Source organism: Motacilla alba, chromosome 6 (assembly GCF_015832195.1).
Source record: "Motacilla alba alba isolate MOTALB_02 chromosome 6, Motacilla_alba_V1.0_pri, whole genome shotgun sequence".
Classification (NCBI taxonomy): domain Eukaryota; kingdom Metazoa; phylum Chordata; class Aves; order Passeriformes; family Motacillidae; genus Motacilla; species Motacilla alba.
Genome location: NC_052021.1, coordinates 2,780,361 through 2,802,015, shown reverse-complemented (window position 1 = coordinate 2,802,015; position 21,655 = coordinate 2,780,361). Strand labels below are relative to the sequence as shown.

Below are 21,655 nucleotides of genomic sequence, written 5' to 3'. Positions count from 1 at the left end.
GGTTAAAGTGCTCTTGAATTCAGTTTTAAAGTAGCTTTTAAAGTCAGGCTCTGCCCGTGCTACTGATTTGAATTTTGGATGAGGTTGTGGGCGCTGAACAAGCTGTGTGCTGCTTTAAAGCCTTTCTGCAGGGCTCCAAGGATGAGCCTGGCAGGGAGTGCAGGAGCGTTGTGCCCTCCTGGTTTAGAGATGGAGCGCGTTATCCAGGTTCCTTTAGAAGCCATCTGGAGCGGGTGAAATGGAGGCACTGGAATTCCTTTGGGCAACGGTCCATCCAGGACGGAGCCACGGTGCCAGAAGCTGTTTGTCTGATGGTCAGTTCATGCTCTGATCCGTGCAGGGCCAGCCCCTCGGGAAATGCAGGAGCCAAAGCCAGCAAGGAGAGGAGAGGACAGGAGCTGAGCTCAGAGAGGTGGAGAGAGGAAATGCCCCAGATGTGCCTGGAGCACGGCCCTGGCCAGCAGCTTTTCTGACGGTTCAGTGCTCAAACAGCTGAAAGCTGGTGCTCAGGACTTTGGGATGTGGCTTGGAAGTGCAGAGGGGATGAGCTCCCTTGCTGGAACTGAGGCAGTGGAGCGCCACAAGCCTGCAGCCAGACTGCTTCTCCTTCAGCTTGAATTCAGTGTCCTTTCAGTTGCTGGAGGTGTTTTTTAAGCGTTGTTACGGGTTGAGCAGCGGGCTGAAACGAGCGCTCCCAGGAAAGGGGGCCGGGCCCGCGGGTGCCGCACTCGGGGCGGGATGGCCACGCCCGCGCGGGGCGTGATCAAGGCGGCGCGTGCGAGCCGTCACGTGCTGTGCTGCCGCGCGCTGATTGGTCCAATGGGCGGAAAGCCTTTTCCCTCCCCCCCCCCCCCCCCGCGGGCTCCATTCAGCGCTGCGGGGCGCAGCGGCCCGAATGGCGGGGACCGTGCCCGCTGGGTCGGCCCGGGGCGGGAGCGGCGGCGGGCGGCACCCGGAGCCCGGCGAGGCGGCGGCGGAGCCGGGCGGCGGCTGCAGCCCAGGTGGGACCCGCGGTCGGCGCTGCCCCGGCTCGGGGCTCGCTGCGGGCGGAGGGGCCGCGGTGAGGGGCGGGGGGGTTTCTGGCGAGTTCCTTGTGCCGGGTGCCCCCGTTCGCAAGCAGGGAGCCCCAGCGGCCGTGCCGGCGCCCGGTGTGCCGGGGCAGGGAATGCGGGGCACGCTGGTCAGCAGCCCGGGGCTGCTGTTTCTAGCCCCTGGGCAGGCGGACTCCGAGCCGCAGCTGCCCTGGGCCAGCAGCAGGCGGCAGCTCGCAGGCCGGGTGATGGGCCGCCATGAGGCGGCCGGGCCGCGGGGAGGAGGAGAGGGACGGAGCGGTTTTGCTGGCACCGGGCCAGGCCCAGTTCACTGCAGGAATGCTTGCCGTAATTCACTGCTGAGAGCCCCAGAAGCAGGTTCCCCGGGGCTGCTGTTCTCGACCGGCGCCAACAGCATGGGGCCCTTTTTCCGAGCAAGGTTTTCGCAGGACAGGAGTGACCTGACTCCTCCCCTCGCGCGGCTTCTGCTTCTGAAAATGCCCCTGCCTCTGGCTGCCTGTATGGCGCCGAGAGTCCCTTCGGTGCACGAAAACAAAAGCCACGCCGGTGATTTTCATTAAGCTCCCTTCCCTCTCATCCCGCCCGCTGCTCGCGTCCCGTCTGTCGTCACGGCCCCTCGCCGCTCCCCCGCGCGCTGATTGGTCAAAGCGGCCAAAAGCCGCTCCCAGCCCGGCCTCGGCGCCGTGCGGCACCAGCGCAGTGCCCGGAGAGCAGAGGGAGAGGCGGCGGCGGCGCCCGGAGCCCAGCCACGGCCCAGCAAGGGCGGAGCTCGGAGGCGGCTCCAGCCCAGGTGCCACCCGCGCTCGGCGCTGCCCCGGCTCGGGGCTCGCTGCGGGCGGAGGGGCCGCGGTGAGGGGCGGGGGGGTTCTGGCGAGTTCCTCGTGCCGGTGCCCCCGTGTCCCCCCCGCGCTGAGGCCGCCGAGGCAGCGGCTGCCCGCGGTCTCCTCCGTGCCCGGATCTTAGCATGGAGGCTTTTGTGTGATACTAATTGGAACCCTTTTGCGTTTCTCCAGTTTTACGTGTTAGAGAGAAAAAGAGTTTTTTTCTCTATAGCTTCTAGGAGGATTTTTGCTCTAAAATGAGGCATTTCCTCCTCCCTCCCATCTGGCACCTAACTTTTTTTTTTTTTTTCGCTGCCTTTGGTGTTTTTGTCTTGTTCTTTTATTTCGGTAACTCGTGGCGGGAGCTGCGGCTGGGCCGTGTCGGGACCGGCCTCACGGGTGGTGGTCGGTTTTGTGCGCGGGCTCGGGAAAGGAGTTTCTGGTGCTCAGGAGCCTGTGGGCACGATACTCGGGGGCGCGGCCAGCCCTGCTCCGCCCAGGGCTCGGCGCCTCCCCTCGCCTTCCTGCCTGGCGGCTGCGGGGCCCGGCCAGGCCGGACCGGGGCCGCGGGGGGACGGGCGGGCAGCGCGGGGGAGCGGGCCCGGCCCGGCCCGGCCTGGCTGAGACGGGCGGGGAGCGGGGCCGGGGCCCGGCACCTCCTCACGGGCCGGAAAGGAGAGAGAGCGTTCCTGGCTGTTCTCCTCTTGAGCAAGTGTGTTCCACAGAGGCCTGTCTAGTTTCTCAGTGGTTCCACAGACCGTCGGGTGCACAGAAAGCTTTGTAACAGGGCTGTGAATTTTCTCCCATTCTAAACCGCGGCAGACGGCACGAACCCGAACGCGCCTCGGAGCCCAAAGCGCTGCAGGCGCCGAGCGCGGGCAGCAAGCGCCGCGTCCTGCGGGCTCCGGGCCCGAGGCTTCTCTGCCCTCTGTGCCAGGAGGCGCCCCGTGTTCGCAGGCAGGGAGCCCCAGCGGCCGTGCCGGCGCCCGGGGTGGCCGCGCTGCAAGGCGGCGGGGCAGGGAATGCGGGGCACGATGGTCAGCAGCCCGGGGCTGCTGCTTCTCGGCCCTGGGCAGGCGGACTCCGAGCCGCAGCTGCCCTGGGCCAGCAGCAGGCGGCAGCTCGCAGGCGCTGTCAGCGCCTGTCCCGGCACGGAGCTGGGGGCTGCAGCGGCTGCAGAGCCCCAGGGGCCGGGGCTGCGGGCACCGCCGAGCTCCCGGAGGCTGCGCTTGGCTCCGCCGCTGCTGCTGCCGCAACTCTGGGCAGCGGGGACAGCGCAGCCGGAGCTGCCACCGCCCTGCCGAGCCTCGGGCTCCCGCAGGGCCGGCAGCAGCACTGACCGCTCATCGTGTCCCTTGCAGGGTGCCACCAGCGCCGCTGTAAAGCTGCTCCCGAGGCCGAGCTCCCAAAGGCTTTCCCAGCGCTCCTGATATCTCAGGAGCAAGGCGCTATTTATTCAAAGCAGAGAGATGGCGGCTGTGAGCTGGAGGAGAGTGAATTCTGCTCCACTCCTGGAGTTGCGAAGGAGCCTCAGCACCTCCAGGACGGACCAGCAGCCGGGGTTCCACTCTTGCCTGAGGCACAAGAAGCCACTCGGCACAAGCAGGGGGATGCCCCTTGTGAGCGCGCAGTGCGTGAAGATGTGGAGAGTGGATTCTGCAGCAGGGATGGGAGTGTGAGGGAGCCCCTGGCTGCCCAGGGCACATCAGCAACCGGCAACAAACACAAAAGGGACCTCAGAAGATTCCTGGGTGAGTGCAGGGCCACCCCTGTGGCCTCTAGGGAGGGGCCAGTGTCCCCTCCCAAGGCCAGGGCTGGCAGGTGTGTGGCTGTTTCCCGAGGTGTGGAAGAGGCCTGGTGCTCTGCTGGGCCCCATCAGTGGCTGGCAGCAAGAGCCCCAGCTGCCCCCAAGGCTGTGCAGCTCTCCTGCTGCAGCCTGTGCCCACAGCTGTGTCCCTGGCTGTGGCCAGAGCTGTGTCCCTGGCCGTGCCCAGGCTCTGGGCTCTCTGGCTGCCAGCTGAGCGAGGGCCACACTGGCTGAGGGCTCCCTGCTGTGCTCCCTGGGCAGGGGCTGAGCAGATTGCAGGGCCGGCTCTGCTTCTGGCAGCCAGCAGCTCTTTCCTGCTCCAGGTGAACGGCTCAGGCGCCATCCCGTGGGCACGGCGCTGCTGATCCTGCTGCTGCTGCTGCTGCTGCTGGCTCTGCTGGTGGCCTTGGCTGTGCTGGCAGGTAAGGCAGGGGCAGCAGCCTGGGCCCAGCCCCTCGGGGCAGAGCGGGCTCCCTGCTCCCTGCACAGGGCAATGCTCAGACCTTCTCCTCTTGCCCCTGCAGCACCGCAGGCTCCAGTGACAGCTGCCACTCCACAGTGTGTTCTGGGCTGTCCCTTTGACTGGATTGGGCACAAGGGGGTCTGCTACTACTTCTCAAGGGATTACGGCACCTGGGAGCAGGGTCAGGAACGCTGCTCCAAGCTGAACGCCTCCCTGGCCATTGCCAAGGATGAGGAGGCCATGGTGAGTGAGGGGCTGCGGGCGGTGCGGGCTGGCTGAGGGCAGCCTGGGGGTGCTCCTGGGCCGGGCTCGGGGCTCGTAGGGCTGGGGGTGCAGCCCCGGGCCGGGGCCTTGCAGGGAAGGAGCCCCGGCGTGCGGGGGCAGCCCCGGGCACGTGTCCCCCCGAGGGGCCGGGGCAGCTGCCACTCCTCTCTCCCGGGCAGGATTTGCTCTTCCGCCTCCGCGGGAACGGCGATTACTGGCTCGGGCTGCGCAGACGGGGCCAGCGCCTGCACTGGGGGGACGGCAGCAGCTACAGCTCCCGGTGAGTGCCGGGGAGCCGGGCAGGGCCTGGCCGGACAGGGGCACAAGGTGTTCCCCTGGCAGCCAGCGCTGCCTCTGCTCCTCCCTGCAGGGTTCCTGTCCTCGGCAATTCCGACTGCGTGTACCTGGCTGACGATAAATTCAGGAGCGAGTTCTGCTCAAATCCGCGGCCGTATGTCTGCAGCAAGGCCCAAGCTCCCCTGTGACGGGGGCTGCAGAAAGGACCTTCTCCACGCTGGGCAGTGCCAGCTTCCCCTCTCAGCGCAGCCCAGGGCTGTCCTTCCTCAGCTGCACCCTGTGCCTTGCACTGCCTCTCAGGGTCACCTCAGTGCCTGTCCATGCCCAGAGCCAGCGCTGGGCTGGGGCTGCAAAGGAAACGTCTCTGCAATCCATCCTGCCACCCATGCTGCCTGCAGGGAGTGCAGTGCCCTCATGGCACAACCAGTGCAAATGGGAAATCCAAATCGCCCTGGCCCCTTGGAAATCATCACAAACTGGCCTGAATGTGACACTTTTGGACTGACCTTGAAGAGGAGGGTCGGTCGGAGCTGGTGCTTGGGGAAGGGAATTCCCTGCCATTGGCCATAACCCGGCCCAGAGGCGCTTCTCCCGCCGTGGGGCGAGGCTGTGCCTGTGCGAGCAGCCCCGCACGGGGCCCTTCCTGTCCCCCGTGGTGCCTGAGGGCCCTGTCCCCCTGCTCGCTGCCCGGGACCCTGCGCTCGCCTCTCCCTGCCCTGCCCAGCCCCGGCTGCCGCTGCCCCGGCCCCGCTGCCTCTCGGGCGCTGCTCCAGCTGTGGCTGCTCTGCAGCTGGCAGGAATGGATTTGTAAACGGGGTTTTAAATATTGATAGCAAGTTCACACAGTCTCCTATATCTGTATGCAAATATTGAGATCAGGTGTGTTGACTTAGGAAAGCTCCGCAACAGAGATTCCATTGTTGAGAGAGAGATTGAATTAGAAATATGTCTTTATAAGTTTTAAAATACCACTTTATATGAAGAGTAGATATTTTAGAGAATTAGAACTATGAAAGATGCATTGTAATAGGACTGGGTGAGGTTCAAATAGACGTGCTTGTTGTTCAAGTAATGGCAGTATTGTGTGGTAAAAGAGAATAGTTTGAAAAACATTTATAAGGTAATGTAATTAGGAAATAAGCTTTCAATACAATAACGATGAGTTTTCTATTTCCTATCTTTCATTGTTTATTGAGACTGATAACGAAATAAAATCTTTTAAAACACTTCTCAGTTTCCCCGGCTTTATAAAAACTAAAAAACCAACAGAACAGTACTTCCATTGTAAAAAACCATAAAATCAACTATCTTTCTAGCAGTTAAAAATCCTCAAAATACTCTTTGTTCAGTGCTACTACAAGGAAACAAGACCTGAAAGAATTAGTTCTTCTACAAAAAAAAAACCAAACCTCAGTCAAGACTTCTACCTACCTCACTACCTCACTCAAACAGAAACCAATATTCTCTCCTATTACACAACATCAAGCAAGCTTTAAATAACATAATCGAGCACAAAATCTCCAAGCAACCCAAAGACGTTTATAAAAGCCGTAAAGCTCTAATCAATCGAATTCCTATAATATTTCAAACCAAAACTTTAAAATGTACTGTCTTAAGTCCAAAAGCAGTTTCCCACTATAAATAATGCTGCTGTGTTCACCTTCCCTCTGAGAGCCAGTTAAACTCAAACTGTACAGTACTTTCACCACCACCCAAAGCCACACAACCACAAATGTATTCCCTCGGCACAAATGAGGTAGTAACTAAGTTATTTAAACAACCTGCAAAGCTTTCCGCTTCCCCAGCCTTGTCTGCAGCGCCCTCCGCGTCCCCAGCCGTGTCTCCGAGCCCCGCCTGCCCCTCGGTGCTGCCCAGAGGCAGCGAAACCCCGAGCGCAGCCCCGGTGCCCCGGCGCTCCCCGCTGCAGCCCCGCTGCCCGCCCAGCCCGGCCGGGATCTCGCAGCCCTGCCCTGCCCGGAGCGAGGGCAGCTCTGCCAGCGACAAGGAGCCGGGCTGCTCCGGGCACGCTGCAGAGCCCGAGCTCCGGCTGCCGGCAGAGAGAGGAACGCCAGAAAACCCGGGATTCGCAAACCCGTCCATGGGAAACGGAGCAGGACACAGACTCCAGCCAGAGGAAGAGTTTAACCCGTTCCGTCCCAGCGCCGCGAGCACGGAACGGGAACCGACTAACTGGGCTGGGATCCCACCGAAACTCAGGCAAGAGAAAGATTTCCCTTCCCCAGATAGAAAACTCCTTGCTGTGCCAGTCCGATAGAAGAAAAGTGATGCTGATCCTCGGTGGGAGCCTACGGCACGCTGGGATTTTGAGAAACTGAGAAAAGCTTTGAAAGACAGCAGCTCAAACTCCCCGTGTTTCAATAACGCGGGGAGAAGTAGATACGGTTCTTATCGCCTAACACCTTCAGACTGCCGTCATATTTCATCTGCAATTTTAACAAACTCACCGTTTAATCAGTGGGACTTAGAACAGCGAAAGCATCTGCACAGATCCACAGAGAGCTCTGCCAGAAGTCCTGATGCCCAGCTAACAGCCAGTCAGTCAGCTAGAGAGCCTCCAAAGCATAAAGCGGAAGAGCAAGCCCAATCCCTTTCTAGAGCAGTGTCATGGTTTGATGCTGGCCCAATTCCAGTGCCCCCATGAAAACATCCTCCCTCGTGTCTGCTGTGAGATGCGATCAGAGACAGAGCAAAGCAGGCCTCCACTTGTAAACAAGAAAGAAAAAACTTTATTATCTTACAATTATAAAATGAACACACAGAGCAAAATGGAAACCTCTCAAACATTTCTCCTCCCCCCACTCAATTTCCCACAGCATGAAACAAAACCTTAGATCTTTATCCAGTCCATCACCCTTCAACTAATCAACTCTTAGTCCATCTCCACCCTTCCGACAATCACCTCTCATTTCATCAAGGAGAGAGGAGCCCCCCTTGTGCCACAGGTTTCCCCTGGAAACACAGCAGAGTCCTTTTGTGTTTCCACGTCACTCAGCACCACCTTCGTGACTTCTTCCTTCCATGTTCAGTGCTCTCACCACTGCACATGGACCAGAGCTGCTTTTAGGGTTTCCCTTTTCAAGGATGCTTCGCCCAGTTCCAGGAGAAAACGACAGTCTCTCACCTTTTTGTGACACCAGTCCCCCCCAATATTTCACCCCCTGGGGCCGAGGGGTCTCGGGAGCACCATCACCTCCTCGCCTGTCGTCTCCGCTCACATCACTCCTTTGGCACCAAGCCTTTGCCTCCCCCTAAAATGCAGTCTCTGTATTACAGGAAAGGTTCTGTCCATGGCCATACAAGAAAAGTCCAGCCAAAAGCCACTCCAGCATCTCCTCCCACCTAAAATTTTCTCAACTTCTCTTGGTCCTTCTTCAGCCTTCACAGCTTTCCTCACACTTGCGCATTTCCTCTTACTTTATTTCCGTCTCTCTTCTCCTTCAACTCCTGGAGGATCAGCATTTGCATGGTTTCCATCATCCCACAGAAGGGTTAAAATCACAGTCTCTGCTCGTCCCGAACTCCCACGCTGGCCCTGCCGGGCACTCTTCTTGCCGCCCCCCCTTCTCTTCCTCGGCCAGGCCAGTGCTATCAAATTTCAAGGTAGCACTGGCACCTCTCTCTCTCTCTCTCTCCCCTGAGGAGGGGGGGCTGCCCGCTGCCTCTCCGAGTTCTTCCACCCTTCCACCTCCGTGGGGAACTCACTCTTGTCCAAGCCATCGCCTCCCTTCTCTGCCCAAGGCTCCGGCCTACCTCCCTTGGCCTCGTGGCTTCCTCTCCCCCACCCAGCCCGCAGCTGGGCAGGGCAGGTCTGACCTCTCCATCCACCGGAACCAAGAGAGAGTTCTCATGGGAGCTCCTCGCTTTTAACCCCTGTGTTCTCAGAGGCGTATCCATATCCTCAATGGCCAAACCAGGTGCCAATATTCACATCTGAGCACCTATTGGTTTGACCACCACCACCTCCCAAAAACTCACTTCCTCTCAAACCACGACAAGCAGGAATAACAGATATCAAAACCGCAGCCAGAAAGTCTCTTTGGACTGTACAGCCCGCAAGAACCCATGAAAGCGCCGATTCTCGGACTCAACAAGCCAAAACGAAGCCTTCTCTTGCCTTTAGAGAGCGCTTGGCAGCAGCAGGTCCCAAGCAGAGTCCCAAGGAAGCAGCCCATCCTCACTGGATGAAAGCCTTGCCTTCGCTGCCACGAGCAGCCGGTGCCAAAGGGCTCTTGCAGCAGAGCAGCCCCCGGCAGCGCCGCGGATCCTCTCCGCTCGTGGCGAGCTCCGCACCCGCGGCACATCGCGACCGTCCGAGCTCCTGCGCCGGGAACGACTTCCAAAGACCCCAGGCTCGCTGGGAAACAAATCCCAAAGAGCTGCTGAGGCTCAAAGCAAAACTACTGAAGAAACCCTCGCTGCTTCACAGGCAGAGCCACTACAGAGCCGTGTTCGAGCTGTGAGAAACCGAGTCTTTTAACAAAAGGCTGTTCTGAGGCAGAGAAAAACACAGAATCGCTGCTGCCCACGCTCAGTGCGGGGCAAAGAGGCGCTGCAGCGATCGCTGCGCCCCAAACGCGGCACAGCAGAGAAGCCTCTGCCGGGAGCTGCAACGCGAGCGCCCGGCGCCACCGCGGCACGAACGAACAGCGGCGGCGCGAAGGCAAAAACTGGGAGCAGATGCGATCTGGGAAAGCACCAGAAACCGCCCCAGCAACCCCGGACCATCGGGGCACGAGGAAACGGACAACTCCCACACTAACATGCCTTTGAACAAACTTCTGTCATCAGTTTATACCCGCAGGGCTTATAATGAAAAGAAAATATAAATAAAATAAATATAAATAAATATTTTAAAATAAAAATAAAATTTAAAATTAAAAAATTAAAAATCACCTACTATTTGCCAATATTTTATAACATGAGCTTTATCTCCAAAACAGCAACAGCCAAGAATTTTACATGACATCGACAATTCACTCATTACAGCACCAACTCAAAGAGAAATAAAACAGATTCAAAACATCACCCCAGACATTCAAAACACGAAATAAAAAAGTTCAACATCACAGAAATGAAAAAGTTCAACATTAAAAATACAAGAAATCCCACCTTATATAGATTTAAGATGGAAGATAACAAAACAAACAATAGAGCCACAGAAAATGCAGCTCCCACCAGTGTCAAGACCTTACAAAATTTACAACTCCTCCTCCAGTTCTAATTTAAAACCCTGAGACATGACAAATTGAAATTCCATTTCATTTGATAACCTAAGGCAAGAAATTTCCTTCTCTTTCCACAAATACAAACCCTAAGCAGATTCCAACAAAAACCACGAAACCACATCACACACAAACCCACACTGACAGTGCCACAAACAAAACCACAACCACACGGACGTAAGGCACACGGGAAAACTACAGTTCATACCCAGCATCCCCTCCCCAAGCTGCAAAACTGCAAACCTTCCCTTTATATCAATGTGGAACTATAAAAACCCTTAATATCAGAGAGCTCTTTTAGCAAAAGCGCAGCATCCATCGTGTTAAAAAATCCCCTCATGTCCAACTTTACTAAATTGAGTTTAAACAAAACCATTTCGTGCCTTAAATTAACCAGTCCCGAAAAAATTTGAAAAACAACACATGCAGCAAAAAAATATTTAAAAATTAAAATACATAAAAAGCCTTTTACCAAGAGTAATTAACAAATACATCAAGTTAAATCGAACAATGTATTAGTAGTTATTCGTTTTACTTTCTTGCATTTACAACACAAATATGCCTATAAATCAACCCAAACCAAATGTTTAAGTTACTCTAACCGAGCCAACAAGTTCAAACACCAAACATTTACCCAGTCTGAGCCCGAACAAACCCTTTACAACCCGCTGAATCAGCACACTGATACCAACCCAAAATACCCAACCCCAAACCCTAACAGCTCTGAGCGAGCGGCCACCGACCAAACAAACCCCGTCACCAATTCTGTCCCTGAACCCCAATCCTCCTAAAACTGCCTTTAAACCTCAGCAAGTAAACACTCTGAATCCTTTGACAACCAGATTTTGTACCTAGTTTCAGGATCAAAGAAATCCACAGTTAAATGTTACTCCCCATCATCCCATATACAAAACCTCAAGATTTTAGGACAATTATACCTCTCCTGTGCCCCCTAGAAAGAAAACCATTAATCTTAACAAAATCCCACAGAAATTACAAAAAAAATTATAAAAATACAGCCTAACAAAACATCCCCTCAAAAATTACAAATAGCCCACATAACATCAAACTACTCACTATAATAACACCTAATGTTAAAAAAATCAAACAAACCACTAAAAAGTCAACCCATCGTTATTAAAAAACTGCAATAATAATTCTAAACCCTAGAACCCTACAAATGAGTTATATTAAATTTGTTTTTACCTCAACTCACCTTAACTAAAACAATTAAACCAAATATAGTATTAATTAAACAAAGAAAATCAATACTACTTCCTTTATAATAATATAAAAATAATATTAGTACCATTAAACATACAACCTCACAAAACAAAACCACCATCAATTTTCTCTTACTACTTTCTCCTTCATAAACATAATTACAAAACATTTTAATAATTATGTTACATAAACTTATCTAAACACTCAAAATCCACCCACAAACAACTTCAAAAACTAAAAAATATAACAAACCAAATTAAAACAAACATTAAATCTTAAATAAACAGTTTATTTTAAAAATACAATTTCACATCTTATCTAAAAAAAACTTGATAAAGTAAATTTCCATATATTAATTATTGTAACACAAGTATTAGGAATAGTACCTTAAATGCTTCACTGTATACAACAAATAATAAATATGACTATCAAAAAGGTTCTTATTGTTTGTTTCCTTTGTTGTACACACGAATACAGAACTGTTGTTGCTATTCTCATATCTTTGCTTGAGAAATCCTTAATTTCAAAATTATAATAATTGGGGGAGAGGGGATTTACATTTTCCATTGCCAGGGAAGCTCCTGCCCTCCTTAGCAGACACCTGTCCTCCAAACCAGAACACCCCATCCCTCTGTGCCCCTGTGTGGGGAGGAAGGATTGATGGATGGAATCCGGGACAAGGTGGAGCCCAGGAAGGAGAGAAGAGTGTGGGGAAGGGGCATTTTTAGGGTTTGGTGTACATCTCATTGCCTTGCTCTGATTGGTTTGATAATAAACGCAATGAAATTCATTTCCCCAGTCCGGGCTTGTTCTGCCCGGGATGGGTGAGAGATCTCTGGCTGCCTTTCTGGAGAGCCCCGAGCCTTTGCTGCTGTGTTCTGTTGCCTGCCCCGGGGCAGCAGGAGAGGCACAGAGCGCTTCTGCTGGCCCCGGGCACCTGGCCCGGCCCGGCCCAAGAATCCCTGCGGGAGTTCACTGTTGGGAGCCCCGGCAGCGGCTTCCCCGGGGCTGCGCTTCTTCTGCACCTTCAAGGGCATGGGGACTTTCCCTTATCGCGGAGTTTTCGGGACAGGAACGACCAGAGGGGACCTCGGAACAGCTCATCTCACCATCCCTCCCGGCTCGCTCCGCCCTCTCCGAGCTGCCATAGGCTGCTCTGAAAAACGCGCCCAATCGAAAGTCGCGAGAACTCTCCCTCGCGGGCATTGGCTCTGAGCTGCGCCGGCAGCGGCCGCACATCTGCTGGGTGTCTCCGGGACCAGAGCGGCGGCTCCGGGCGGCGGGCAGGTGTCATTCCGGCGTGATCGTGTCATTGTGCAGCGGCGGCGGCACCCGGAGCCCGGCGAGGCGGCAACGAAGCTCGGAGGCGGCTCCAGCCCAGGTGGGACCCGCGGTCGGCGCTGCCCCAGCTCGGGGCTCGCTGCGGGCGGAGGGGCCGCGGTGAGGGGCGGGGGGGTTCTGGCGAGTTCCTTGTGCCGGTGCCCCCGTGTCCTGCCTGTGCTGAGGCCGCCGAGGCAGCGGCTGCCCGCGGTGTCCCCCGTGCCCGGATGGCCGGGGCCGAGCCGGTGCCGCGGCAGCGATGGCTCCCGCCGGCTGCTCTCGCCGGGACGGAGGCGGCTGCTCCGTGCCCGGGACGCTTCCCGGCCGTGCGGCAGCGGGCTCGGGGCCGCTGCTCGGGCGGGCGGGAGGTGTCCGTGCCCGGCTCGGGGCTGGCACGGCACGAACCTGAACGCGCCTCGGAGCCCAAAGCGCTGCAGGCGCCGAGCGCGGGCAGCAAGCGCCGCATCCTGCGGGCTCCGGGGCCGAGGCTTCTCTGCCCTCTGTGCCAGGAGGCGCCCCGTGTTCGCAGGCAGGGAGCCGCAGCGGCCGTGCCGGCGCCCGGGGTGGCCGCGCTGCAAGGCGGCGGGGCAGGGAATGCGGGGCACGATGGTCAGCAGCCCGGGGCTGCTGCTTCTCGGCCCTGGGCAGGCGGACTCCGAGCCGCAGCTGCCCTGGGCCAGCAGCAGGCGGCAGCTCGCAGGCGCTGTCAGCGCCTGTCCCGGCACGGAGCTGGGGGCTGCAGCGGCTGCAGAGCCCCAGGGGCCGGGGCTGCGGGCACCGCCGAGCTCCCGGAGGCTGCGCTTGGCTCCGCCGCTGCTGCTGCCGCAACTCTGGGCAGCGGGGACAGCGCAGCCGGAGCTGCCACCGCCCTGCCGAGCCTCGGGCTCCCGCAGGGCCGGCACCAGCACTGACCGCTCATCGTGTCCCTTGCAGGGTGCCACCAGCGCCGCTGTAAAGCTGCTCCCGAGGCCGAGCTCCCAAAGGCTTTGCCGGCGCTCCTGATGTGTCGGGAGGAAGGTGCTAATTGTTCCTGTCAGAGAGATGGCAGCTGTGAACTGGAAGACAGTGAATCCTGCTCCACTCCTGGAGTTGCAAAGGAGCCCCAGCACCTCCAGGACGGACCGGCAGCCGGGGTTCCGCACTTGCCTGGGGCACAAGAAGCCACTCGGCACAAGCAGGGGGATGCCCCTTGTGAGCGTGCAGTGAGTGAAGATGTGGAGAGAGGATTCTGAAGCAGGGATGGGAGTGTGAGGGAGCCCCTGGCTCCCCAGGGCACATCAGCAACCGGCAACAAACACAAAAGGGACCTCAGCAGATTCCTGGGTGAGTGCAGAGCCACCCCTGTGGCCTCTAGGGAGGGGCCAGTGTCCCCTCCCAAGGCCAGGGCTGGCAGGTGTGTGGCTGTTTCCCGAGGTGTGGACGAGGCCTGGTGCTCTGCTGGGCCCCATCAGTGGCTGGCAGCAAGAGCCCCAGCTGCCCCCAAGGCTGTGCAGCTCTCCTGCTGCAGCCTGTGCCCACAGCTGTGTCCCTGGCTGTGGCCAGAGCTGTGTCCCTGGCCGTGCCCAGGCTCTGGGCTCTCTGGCTGCCAGCTGAGCGAGGGCCACACTGGCTGAGGGCTCCCTGCTGTGCTCCCTGGGCAGGGGCTGAGCAGATTGCAGGGCCGGCTCTGCTTCTGGCAGCCAGCAGCTCTTTCCTGCTCCAGGTGAACGGCTCAGGCGCCATCCCGAGGGCACGGCGCTGCTGATCCTGCTGCTGCTGCTGCTGCTGCTGGCTCTGCTGGTGGCCTTGGCTGTGCTGGCAGGTAAGGCAGGGGCAGCAGCCTGGGCCCAGCCCCTCGGGGCAGAGCGGGCTCCCTGCTCCCTGCAGAGGGCAATGCTCAGACCTTCTCCTCTTGCCCCTGCAGCACCGCAGGCTCCAGTGACAGCTGCCACTCCACAGTGTGTTCTGGGCTGTCCCTTTGACTGGATTGGGCACAAGGGGGTCTGCTACTACTTCTCAAGGGATTACGGCACCTGGGAGCAGGGTCAGGAACGCTGCTCCGAGCTGAACGCCTCCCTGGCCATTGCCAAGGATGAGGAGGCCATGGTGAGTGAGGGGCTGCGGGCGGTGCGGGCTGGCTGAGGGCAGCCTGGGGGTGCTCCTGGGCCGGGCTCGGGGCTCGTAGGGCTGGGGGTGCAGCCCCGGGCCGGGGCCTTGCAGGGAAGGAGCCCCGGCGTGCGGGGGCAGCCCCGGGCACGTGTCCCCCCGAGGGGCCGGGGCAGCTGCCACTCCTCTCTCCCGGGCAGGATTTGCTCTTCCGCCTCCGCGGGAACGGCGATTACTGGCTCGGGCTGCGCAGACGGGGCCAGCGCCTGCACTGGGGGGACGGCAGCAGCTACAGCTCCCGGTGAGTGCCGGGGAGCCGGGCAGGGCCTGGCCGGACAGGGGCACAAGGTGTTTCCCAGGTGTCTTGGTTTGGCAAGACAGGTGTCTGTTAAGGAAGGCAGGAGCCTTCCTTGCAATGGAAAATGTAAACCCTGTCCCTCTGAATTATCACAATTTACAAATTAAAAGGCTCTCAGGGAAAGATATGGGAGTAGGAATAACACTTCTTGACTAGGAGAACTAAAAATACAAACAAAATAATACAACCAAAATAAACCCCCGGTTGACCAGGTCAGATTATTACTGGACACCCTCGTGGTCTGGGTGTTGGCAGCAGTCCCGTTAAATGGTGACTGCAGCCCTCCTGCAGTGCCAGCTGTGGTTCTCTTGGGGTCTTGTAGAAGGGTGGAGTTTTGCTCTGAAGGCCCAGGGCTGGTGTCCATGTGCTTCTCTTTCTCTGGGAATCAAGGAAGAAGAAAGCTGCTCCTCTGGGAATGCAATGGGCAAAGGCTGCCCTGGTGTTCCAACCCTCAGATTGTATCCTGGTAGGAATGCTTGACTCCTCCCGCTGGGTGGAACATCTTGAAGTGGGCTGATGTAATTTTATCAGCCATGCAGTGGCACTCACTGGCCATGAATGGAATATATCTCTTGGAGGGAGGATTGATTGTGGAGTAGATAAAGAAAAATGCCCAGCTAACAGGAGATAACTGCTTCTCATCTAACGGATGGGAATAGAATACCCCTCTTTCCAACCTAAGGCCCGAGAGAACCAGCACTGGCTCTGCTCCTCCCTGCAGGGTTCCTGTCTTTGGCGATGCCGAGTGCGTGTTCCTGGCTGACGAGAGATTCAGGAGTGGGAACTGCTCCAATCCGCGGCCGTATGTCTGCAGCAAGGCCCAAGCTCCCCTGTGACGGGGGCTGCAGAAAGGACCTTCTCCACGCTGGGCAGTGCCAGCTTCCCCTCTCAGCCCAGCCCAGGGCTGTCCTTCCTCAGCTGCACCCTGTGCCTTGCACTGCCTCTCAGGGTCACCTCAGTGCCTGTCCATCCCCAGAGCCAGCGCTGGGCTGGGGCTGCAAAGGAAACGTCTCTGCAATCCATCCTGCCACCCATGCTGCCTGCAGGGAGTGCAGTGCCCTCATGGCACAACCAGCTCCAGTGGGAAATCCAAATCGCCCTGGGCTTTTGGAATTCATCACAAAGTGACCCGAATGTGACACGTAAGGACTATCCTTGGAAGAGGAAGAGGAGCAGCTGACACTTGCTGAGCAGGAATCCCACTTCTGGCATCAGGCACCTGCCTGTGAAGAAGGCTCTGTCAGCTGCTGGCTCTGTCTTTCTCTCTCTCAGCTTTGGAGGAGGACGGTCAGAGCGGCTCCTTGGGGCAGGGAGTTCACTGCGGACTGCATTTGTGTTCTGTTTGGGGTTAATGCTCTGCTTGGTGGTGTTTGTTTGCTTTGTTTGTTTGCTTTTGTACAGAGTTGTAAAGAAGTTTTATTGTATTCTCACATCTTTGCCTTAGAGCCCCTTAATTTTGGAATTATAATAACTCAGAGGCAAGGGCTTTACATTTTCCACTGCAAGGGAGGCTCCTGCCTTCCTTAGCAGATCCCTGTCTTTCCAAGGAAACAACCCCATCCCTCCATGCCACTGTGTGGGGAGGAGGAAGCGAGGGAAGTGGGGACAAAGTGAAGCCCAGGAAGGAGAGAAGAGTGTGGGGAACGTCTGTTTTTAGGATTTGACAGCCTACTGCTTGCCTTGCTCTGGATTGTTTGATAATAAATTCAGTCAGTTTCCCCAGTCCGGGCCTGTTGTGCCCAGGATGGGTGAGAGATCTCTGGCTGCCTTTCTGGAGAGCCCCGAGCCTTTGCTGCTGTGTTCTGTTGCCTGCCCCGGGGCAGCAGGAGAGGCACAGAGCGCTTCTGCTGGCCCCGGGCACCTGGCCCGGCCCAGCCCAAGAATCCCTGCCATCATTCCCTGCACCATTCCCGGCCCCACGGCGGCTCCGGCTCCGCGGGCAGGCGGCTCCAGGAGCTCCGAGTGGGCAAAATGGGAGCGAGGGAGAGGAGGCAGCTGCTGCCAGCGGGTGAAATGTCTTTGCTGCCAGCTGGCAGGGAGAGGAGCAGGGAGAAAGTGGTGCCAAGGAAAGGGCAGAGAAAGAGGGACAAGGCTGGAGCGGTGGAAGGCGGCGGGGATGGCCATGGGGCAGGCGGGCATTTTGCTTTCCAGCTCTGTGGGAGGAAACCAGGAGCTGTCAAATCCCTGCAGGAAAAGAGGGCAGAAATAGCAGGTGGTGGAAAACGCTGACAATTGGGATTCATTTGATCTGCCTGACCTGCAAAGCTGACAGACCCTGAGCACTGCCAGCGTTGTGATGTGTCTTGCCCTGCCCCTCCCCTGGCTGCAGCAGCGCCTCTGGACACGGCCCCGGGTCTCTGAAGGAGCTGCCCCGAGGCACAGGGAGGTGCTGCTGCAATAAGAGTGAGAGAATAAAATAACCAGAATAAAAAGCTGCCTCACCTGCTCTCCTCCACCTGGTAACATTAAAAGGGCTGCCCTGAGGCACCGTCAGGGCTCAGTGCTGGGTAAAAAACTGTCATGGGAAAGGCTGGGAGATGTGAAGGGAACAAAATTCATAGAATTGTATAAAATACTCTAAAAATGCTGCACCCGCAGTGGCCACTGCCAAAGTCTCCAAAAAATCGCTGTATGCTGGGACTGTGAGTCAGGCAGGACCAGGGTAGTGCTTCCCCTGTCAGTGAGCAGCTCTGGGAGCGCAGCCAAAGGGAGCAAATGGAAGGAACAGGAGAGCTCACATTATCACCAGCTGCCTCAAGGGTTGGTGTCATCGGCAGAATTTTGGATTCTTTGATCATGGGGCAGCTTCTATGGCACCTGGCCTGCTGGAACCAGATGGGCTCCCTCTCTCTGTTAAGGGCAGAAGGTTTTTAGCTCATGAACTGGCAGAACTCCTTGAGGGCTTTAGACCAGGATTGAAGGGGGAAGGGGATGCAGCTGGGCTGTCTGGAAGCTGGCCCAAGGGTGGTAAGGCTGAGACAGGAGTGAAATCAGCAGCCCAGCTGAGGAGCATGGAGACCAGGGCACGCAGCATGGGCAACACACAAGCAGAGCAGGAGGCCATGGTCCAACAGCAGAGCTGCGATGAAATTGCCATCTCAGAAACGAGGTGGGATGACTCAGGTGGCTGGAGCGCTGCCCTGGATGGCTACAGGCTCTGCAGGAGAGACGGGAAAGGGAGAAGAGGTGGAGGGGTGGCCCTTGATTTTAGGGAGGCTTTTGATGCCGTGGCTATTGAAACCAAGGAGGATGAAGGGGAATGGGAAGGAATGAAGGGGAAGGCCAACAAGGCTGACATCCCACTGGGAGTCTGGAATCATCCACCCAAGCAGGAAGAAGAGGTGGAGCACTCATTCTCTAAGCAGCTAGAGAATGTTTCAGGGTCATCAGCCCTTGTTCTTGTAGGTGACTTTAACAGGACAGACATCTGATGGGAACTTAATACAGCTGAAAAAGGCAGGCCAGGAAATTTTCAGAGTGTGTGGAGAACATCTTTTTGTCACAGCTGGTGGGTGAGATCTGTGGTTTGCAGATAGAGATGGGCTGGGGGGAGATGTGCTGGTTGGGGGCCGCTTAGAGAACCGTGATCATGGTAATAGAATTCTTAATATTTGGTGAAATCAGGAGGAACATCAACAAGATTTTACACTGGACTTCCTGAGGGCAGACTTTGGCCTTTTGAGGAGACTTATTCAGAGAGTTCCTTGGGAAGCAGCCCTTAAATACAAAGGAGTTCAGGAAAGGTGGACATGCATCAAAACAGAGATCTTGAGGGCACAGGAACAGACTGTCCCTGTGTGCCCAGAGATGAGACCACGAGGCAAACGTTCCAGCCTGGATGGGCAACAAGGTTTTGAAGGAACTCAGGAATAAAAGGAGGACGTATCAGCTTTGGAAGGAGGGTCACGTCTCTCAGGAAGTATTTAAGGGGGCTGCTAGGGTACACAGGAAAAAAATTAGGGAGGCCAAAGCTCAGTTTGAACTTAATTTGGCAACTTTTGTAAAGGATTAATGGCAAAAGAAAGGATAAGACCAACCTTTGTTATTTATTAGATGTGGGAGGGAGCTCAGTAACTGCAGATGAGGAGAAGGCAGAGGTGCTCAATGCCTTCTTTGCCTCAGCCTTCAGTGGGAACACAGCTTGTCCTCAGGCCAAGTGTCCTCCTGGGCTGGTGGATGGTGTCAGGGAGCAGATTGGGCCCCCTGTGATCCAGGAGGAGGCAGTCAGAGAACTGCTGAGCTGCTTGGATGTTCATAAACCTGTGGGCCCAGGTGGGATCCAGCCCAGGGGGATGAGGGAGCTGGCAGATGAGCTTGGGAAGCCGCTCTCCATCATTTACCAACAGCCCTGGCTCACTGGGGAGCTTCCAGGTGGCTGGAAGCTGGCCAGTGGGACACCCATGCACAGCAAGGCTGGGGAGGAGCATCCTGGTAATTATAGTAAGCCTGAATCTTGTGCTTTGTGTTTATTTCATTAAATTATTGTTAAACGGTTCATTCATTCTGTTATCCCCCCACATTTTCCCCAAGTTGGGTTTTTCTAAGTTCTACCCTTCTCCAGCTATTCCCCTCCCTTTGTTCTAGTCCCTTCCCTGCCTGTCAAGGCAACCCTGCCCCTCTTTCCTGAACGTTCCCTGCCCCTCACCCCCGGGCCAATCCCCCATTGAAACACCCCCTTGGCTCTCCCCTGATCCACCATGCCCCACTGGCCCATGTGATGTGATCCCCCTCACTCCTCCCCTGAGCATTCCCTGCTTTTGAGCTGTTTGTCTCCAGCCCTGGCCTGTACCTGAACAAAACCCCTGCAATCGAGGGCCAGGGGCTCCTTCTGTCCTGCTCCCTCCACCTGGAATACCCTTTCCCCGTGGAAGCTCAAGACAAAGAGCCTCCTGCTTCCTCCTTCGCCCGCTCCCTGCCGTGGCTGTAGCAGCGTGCACTGCAGAGCTGGCAGCTCTTTGGGTGCAGCTCTGGGCAAACCCCAGTGCCCAGCTGTTCCCCACCCCTGCTGTGGCTGCAGGAGCGCACAGAGCCAGCCCGGGTTCCGGAAGCTCCGGCAGGCAGAGAGCACGATCCCACCAGGAAAAATCCCCATTTGAACTGCAACAAGTTTCATCAAACACATCTTGTTTCCTTAACAACAATAATACCCCGTTTCTCTTCAAGCAGAGAAGTGCCTCAGGGGAACCAGCATAACCCAACTGCTTCAGAGCATCCCGGGATTAACAAGCATTATTTCAGGGGCCACAGGCGACCTCTGCTGGTTCCTGATGCTAAGAAAAGCCCTGAGTGCAATGTTCTCAACTCCCTCACTCTGTCTGCTCCCTCAAACAGAAGGGAAATACGAGCCTGACACTCCAGGTACACACTTGCAATCGATTCTGGTGTTGTGCTCCAGCCCTTTGAAGAATCTCAGAGTGGGGGAAAAATAACCAAATGAATGATCTCCATTTCAATCCACTGCCATTAGCAGCCATCCATATCCAGGTGAAGGTGTCTGCTCATTATTTCACCTGTACCAGACAAAGCCTGTGTCCTTACAGAGACAGACACACTCCAGCCCTGAGCATTCCCTGCTCTGAGGGCAGCAAATCCTCTGCCCTAAACACTCCACAATATGGTAACAAACAAAAATCCAAGTGGTCTAGCAGAGCTTGAAAGTTCAGGTGGATACAGGAGTGCTCCTGAAGGGAGCAACAGCAAGGGACAGGCAGCACTCTGGGTTTTCAGAGGCAGTCAGACACCTTGGCTGGAGGTGCAAGAGAAAACTCCAGCTGCTACATGAAAGCCCACTGTGGCCCCCTTGCCAAGTGTACACAAGTTTTACTCACCCTGTTTTCACTGTTCTCAGCATTCAGCCACTTGGGGAGAAAATCAGCTGCTTCTATCAAGAGAAACTCTCCAGCATTGTCATCAATGCTGGCCAAGGAGAAACTGGTTTCTTAGCAGGAAAAGCCTTGCAGAGCACAACAGCAATCTTCTGAATCCATGTCTGGTGGAGATTTTTTAATGTTCATAAACCATCTGTGGATGCCACAGGACAGAGAGAGAGAAACAGTGAGCGTTTCTCACAGCGGCTTGTGGGAATTTTTAGTGTGTTGTAAGAACATAATAACTTGTTAAGTATAAATAATTTGCAGGTGGTATTTTTCTACTTCTTATTTTTCTCCTTCTCAAGGACAGTGCGTGAGGAAGATGTTTTTGTTAGTTAGCCAACCAATAGAATCTGTTGTAACACTCTATAAAACCACGCGGTTCTCTCGAATAAAGCCTTCTTGTTCTTTAATACAAGATTGCCTCCTGTCTGTTCCTGTGTTACTCTCGGTGCAAGAGCGACACCCACAGAAAGTCTAAGGTTAGAAGGGAACTTAAAGATCAACACCTGGTTCCAACCCGCCTGCCACAGCCAGGCAAACCTTCCACTAGCCCAGGCTGCTCCAAGCCCCATCCAACCTGCCCTTGGACACTTCCAACGTGTACGGCATGGGGAAACACCTCCAAGGACGGGCAATGTTAAGACAGGACCTTCAGAGCCCAGGCACTGCCCCTCGGCAGCCCTCCCAGCAAAGCAGCTCAGCAGGACCCGCCTCACCTGGCTGCCAGCCCCGGGAACTCCCTGCTGATCTCCCGGAGCAGATACACGATGAACCACTCATCCTCCACGTTATCCCCGAACACCGTGGTGCCGCCCAAGTGCGCCGGGGTGTCGCCTGGACGGGGCAGA

The 21,655-nt window shown here is 56.2% G+C and overlaps 2 protein-coding genes across 2 annotated transcripts in view; both read left to right on the top strand.

Annotated features, from left to right (window-relative positions):
• Positions 1-16,052, top strand: part of LOC119702541 (C-type lectin domain family 2 member L-like) — a 28,659-nt gene extending 12,607 nt beyond the window's left edge. The window contains exons 4-7 of the mRNA XM_038140802.1: positions 14,194-14,292; positions 14,395-14,576; positions 14,777-14,877; positions 15,656-16,052. Coding sequence (XP_037996730.1) covers positions 14,194-14,292; positions 14,395-14,576; positions 14,777-14,877; positions 15,656-15,770 — 497 coding nt within the window. The 3' untranslated portion in view covers positions 15,771-16,052. The remainder of the gene's footprint in view (positions 1-14,193; positions 14,293-14,394; positions 14,577-14,776; positions 14,878-15,655) is intronic.
• Positions 881-5,646, top strand: LOC119702808 (C-type lectin domain family 2 member D2-like). Its single transcript, XM_038141435.1, has 6 exons — positions 881-1,001; positions 3,235-3,624; positions 4,004-4,102; positions 4,205-4,386; positions 4,587-4,687; positions 4,778-5,646. Exons 1-6 carry the CDS (start codon positions 896-898, stop codon positions 4,890-4,892), a joined length of 993 nt encoding a protein of 330 aa, XP_037997363.1. The 5' UTR covers positions 881-895; the 3' UTR covers positions 4,893-5,646.
• Positions 16,053-21,655: the final 5,603 nt, after the last annotated feature.